Genomic DNA, 5,069 nt, shown 5'->3' on the forward strand with positions numbered 1-5,069 from the left:
GCAACTAAAGCCCCAATGAATAGATGCTTAACTTGTTGGTGCTAAGCATCCTTCATTTAATGATTTTGCAACTAAAGTTCTTCATGCATTGGTGTGATCCTTCCAATTTAAGTATTTTGCCTAGGTTCTTGCGCTTGACATTGTTTCTTCCTGGGGTCATCACACTCATCTCTCTCCTCTTAATTACCTTGCCACATCAGACTTTTTGCCTACATGGCAGCCTTAGCACCTGTACAAGGTGGAGAATTGGAAAAGGCCTAAGTGACATGGCACATCCTTAGAGCCGGCGGTAAGCTTTTCTATTAACCATGCTCTAAGAAAAGGTGCATGGCTAGCAGCCAAAGAAAGATTAATGAATTAAATTGTTGCATTAACCACTAGTGAAGGAAACGAGGCAGAAGCAAACAACATGCACACAACGGGCCTTGTAAACTAGGATGACCTCCCAAGGCCGAGGGGCATAATAAACCCGGACAAAGGTAGTACCTGGGAGAGACTAGTAGAATGTGCCCTTTAGCTGAGGTTGTGGGATCAACCCAAAAAAATCATATTTAAACAATTAAAAAATTCTGGAATTATTTTGACAACATACCTATGATGTGCATGTACAACTCCAAAAAAATCAGCTCAAAACTCTAAAATTGGAGATACAAAAATGACAAATTCAACTATGAATAGTGTCAGTTTTGGGTGAATAGTGTTTGACACTATTCACATCCAATTTTGCCTTTTTTTTTTGTTTCTCTAAGTGTAGTTTGAATTAGGAGCTGAAACATTTTGAGATTGTACATCAAACATGGATGTGTGCCTCCAAAAAAATCAGAATTTTTGAACATGCGTTACATGTTTGAAAATATTGATCTCACCTAAGGGCAGATCCTATACTAGTCTCACCCGGTAGCACCTGGCAACGATTGTGGTTTGTTGCCTGGTTAAAGGCATTGCTCAAATTTTTTGATTTAATTTTCTGGGTGAAATATCATGATCTGACCTTCGATGGTTCGATTCAACGACAAGGATAAAGCTTCAGTGTTGTTCCCAACCCGGAGGCTTGCCACCGGTGAATCTTTCTCATTCCCTTTGCGATGTGAAGATATGGCTGGTGCAAAAGGTCGATGTTCTAGTTCATCAATAGTTGTTTCGATTGCTTTGGAGTTTTCTTTTTCCTATGCCTAGTCATGGATTTGGTCTTGTATGCATTTTGCTCTTTATCAGTGTGATCTTTTACGTGTTCGTTGATTTTTTTTGTGTGTGCATCTTGTAGACGTCTAGGCGTGTTCATTGTGCTTGTATTCCTTTCATGCTTATTTTTTTAAAAAAAATCAATAAATTCACCTTACCTGAGTACATACTGTGTGTGTGGTCCATCAAGCGGTCCGCGTTCAGAAGATTGACCGAGCGAGTGATCCCCACGGCGAACAGGACCGCCGCCCCCCTCCCCTCCCCCCGTGCATCACGCACAAGCCATACGTGCACACGCCTCGCCGTGCAAGAAAAGTTGGTCACCGCGCCGAAACGAACCAAAATAAGCTGGCGAGGCTCACGAGAGGACCGGCGTAAAAACTTTTGGACCGTTTCCCCAATCCAAGAACGAAAGAAAACAGAAACGGAGAGCGTGCGTGCGCGCACGGTTTTGGTTTTTCCGGCGTGCCGGCGGGGGGCGGCGCCGCAGCACGCACGCAAGAGAGAGCTCGAGCTCGAGGCACGCTGTGTGCTGCGCAGACGGTTTTCCAACTGCTGTGTGCGTGTGTGTCACACACTATCCATGACCTTATCTCGGAGTACTGTTCTTATCATCCTTGCTACAGTCTGGAGCACTGCTCAACTGCTGTACACAGTCAGCTGTAGAAGAAGCCACGTAACTCTAACTCTGTACACAGTCAGTTACAGAAGAAGCCACGTCACTCTGATTTTCTTCTTCGAACGAGGCCACTCGTCGGTGACTCACGAGCGACCTTGATTATCTGGAACTTGGGCTTGCCACAGACGGCTCTGCCAGCCAGCACCTCCTTCTGCCCGTCTCCAGATTGCTGGTGGCAGCACGTACGTGCAGCAGTGCTGATGACAATTTCGTACCATGGCCAGTTGGTTAGAGACGGGTACGAATTTCCGCGACAGCATGGTAATGGTACCAATTATTTCCGGCTTGAAAAACCGGTTGTTTCGATTAGGTGGATAAGCCTGCACGTATAGGCTTGTGCACAAGCAATCTTATCTAAATCCGTAATCTTCTTCTTGCAAATTAATTAAAGGGTTTGGTGTTTTTTTTTCCTCTGCCCGCGCCCTTATCCCCGCCTTATAAATCGGAGCGCCCACGTAGCGGCACGCGAGCACGCACGACGTAGTCCACACCACGCGCCACGCCACGCGACGCCACCGTCCGCGCGCTAGCTCTTCGTCAAGTCCGTCCGCCCGTCGTCCACGCTCACGACTCCGCGCCACATGCCGGCCGTCAGCCGGTTCAACGCCCCCGCCGGCCCGGTGCCCAGCTTATAGCCTCGCCCACGCCATCCCACCACTCGTGCCCGCCGACCCCCGACCGATCCAGCCGATCCGGCCATCCTCCCCAGCCTCTCCAGCTCAACCAAGCCCCGCTTGCCGACATGGGGTGCGGCTTCTCTTCGGGGGCGTCGGGCGGCGGTGGCGGGCTGCGGCCGTTCGCGGGGGTGCGGGTGATCCACACCAACGGCTACGTGGAGGACTTCCCCGCCGGCGAGGACGGGGCGCCCGTCACCGTCGCGCGCGCCACCGCCTCCTCCCCCTCGTCGTGCCGGTACGTGCTCTGCTCGTCGGCGCACCTGCTGCAGCCGGGCCGCGCGCTGTTCCGGCCGGAGGACGCGCTGCAGCCGGGCACCGTCTACTTCCTGCTCCCGCACTCCATCTTCCAGGCCGAGTCCTCCGCCGTGGACCTCGCCTGCCTCATGAACCGCCTCACCGCGCTCGCGCGCAAGGGCGGCGGCCCGGCGCCCAGCGCCGTCGACTCGCTCTTCTCCGGCGACGCCCAGCACCGCCGCGGCAGCCCCGAAGCCGAGGGCCAGACCGCGAAGCCGCCCCGCCCCGCCCCCAAGAGCTGCGCCGCCGCCGCATCGACGGGGCCGTGGCGGCCGCGGCTCGACCGGATCGACGAGTCCATGGGCCGCTCCTCCATGCGGAGCGCGTCCACCCTGAGCAACCGCAGCAGCCAGGACTAGCTAGGATCTTCTTCTGCTCGTTGTCGTCCCCGTTGCTGCCGTTTCGTTTTTGTTGCTTGCTTGCAGTGATTTGTAGTTTTGTACCGCCATGAAAGAACTAGATTTTTCTCTTTCTGTTAGTGCCATCAAGAGGAATATAGCTCTGCTTGTCCTCCATTTTCCCTGCTTGTTCATAATCAATCTGTACATTTTGCAGTGATTTGTACTAGTATCAGAAACCAGATTTCCTACTATTCTCTTGTCCATTTTCCTGCTTGTTCATCATTAATAATCTCTATGCACATGTTTCTCTTCGTGGTCAGTCAGGTTAAACTATTATTACTAGAAGATGAGATTAGTGCGGCTAATGATAATTGAGAAGAGAAGAATGAACACGGTAGGTTAGGCAGGTGCCCCCAATGTCGTCCCACCATGATTGCGATCTGTGAGTCTTGGTCCGACGAGACCCATTCGCTCTGCACTCACTCCCACAAGCAAGCAAACTACGCAAGTGGAGAACTGTTCGTCTGACTTTCGGGCGGGATTAATTCGTAATCTATCTCCAAGTGGACAGAGGAGTGGGGCTGGGGGGTCACTTTCGCTCCATGTAATGCCGAAGCTGCCACCTCACCAAACCCTCATCAACTTCTTGTTCAGACAAAACAAACACCCACCGAATAAATCCGAATGTCAAACCCCAACCTTCCTCGGTGTCATCTCAAGTTTACAATTGATTGAAGATACACGCACGCACGCACGCATGTGAATTTCTATACGCAAAAGATTCCCGAGCCATTTTACAGAATAATTAGAAACGGAGTACTACTACATTACAAGCCTTGTTCCTGAGACCTGAGTGTTCAGTTTGTATCCGGCCTAAAAAGAAAAATAGACTCCTAACCTATCGCCTGTCATTCCAGGTGGCTGGGCTGCGGAATGCGTAGGTGAGCACGAATGAAAGCATGGAGAAGGAGCGGGCAAGCCGGATCCCTAGTTTTGTAGGTTGAGTTTCGGTTAACAACAATTGGCTGCTTGCACTTGCAGACGCCCATCACTCACACCCCAATCGCCCATTGGCGAGCTGGATACGGCACATCTCTCCGGGCCACTCTGCCCGTTTACATCCCGCCACCTAGGCTAGGCCAGACAGTACTCGCCACATCTCTGTCGCACGACTAATAAATATACGTACTGCTAGCCCGTAGAGGTGGGTAGATAGATGCGTGAAACCAGCGACATAAAAGATGGGCAAATTGACAAATTTGATCTACAAACGAAACCAAATCACAGAATGAACTACTCGTGTGTGACGCCCAACACGAAGGCGCCACACTACACTATGCAACGCCTCGCAGATAGGCGCTACACGTCTGGCCAGCGTCGCACCCGTGTGATCTAAAAATTACTAAGTCAGTGTGCAGCGCCTGAGAGCTAGGCGCCACACTATACAATGTAGCGCCTAGCTTCTAGGCGTTGCACTAGTGGTTGCTTCATTTTGTAGTGCAACCACTAGTGCAGCGCCTGAGAGCTAGGCGCCACACTGTACAGTGCAGCGCCTAGCTCGTAGGCTCTGCACAATGACTTAGCAATTTTTAGACAGTTTGGGGTGCAACGCTGGCCAGGCGTGTAGCGCCTATCTATGAGGCGTTGCACAATGTAGTGTGGCGCCTTCGTGTCAGGCGTCACATAAAAAGGTTAGCCGCGTGAAATAGTTTCACGCGTAGTACATTCTATGATTTGATTTCATCCACAGGTCAAATTTGTCAAATTTGCCTAAAAAATGATGGATGGGCACGCAAAAGTTTTCTAACATCGAGTTGGGCGGGCCGTCTCTTTCAGCGCCCTCTTGCTGGGCACGCCCACAGGCAGGGTAAAAACAACAATGTTGTGTGCAGCGAA

The 5,069-nt window shown here is 51.2% G+C and overlaps 1 protein-coding gene across 1 annotated transcript; it reads left to right on the forward strand.

The window, feature by feature from the left end:
* Nucleotides 1-2,311: 2,311 nt before the first annotated feature.
* LOC123161637 (uncharacterized) lies at nt 2,312-3,424 on the forward strand. The gene has a single exon (XM_044579448.1). The coding sequence runs from the start codon at nt 2,604-2,606 to the stop codon at nt 3,189-3,191; it is 588 nt and encodes a 195-aa protein (XP_044435383.1). The 5' UTR covers nt 2,312-2,603; the 3' UTR covers nt 3,192-3,424.
* The last annotated feature ends 1,645 nt before the right edge of the window (nt 3,425-5,069 follow it).

Source organism: Triticum aestivum, chromosome 7B (genome assembly GCF_018294505.1).
Source record: "Triticum aestivum cultivar Chinese Spring chromosome 7B, IWGSC CS RefSeq v2.1, whole genome shotgun sequence".
NCBI lineage: Eukaryota > Viridiplantae > Streptophyta > Magnoliopsida > Poales > Poaceae > Triticum > Triticum aestivum.

Bases quoted from the DNA above. Each gene is read 5' to 3' on its own strand.
- LOC123161637 (XM_044579448.1), top strand. From the start codon at position 2,604: ATGGGGTGCGGCTTCTCTTCGGGGGCGTCGGGCGGCGGTGGCGGGCTG.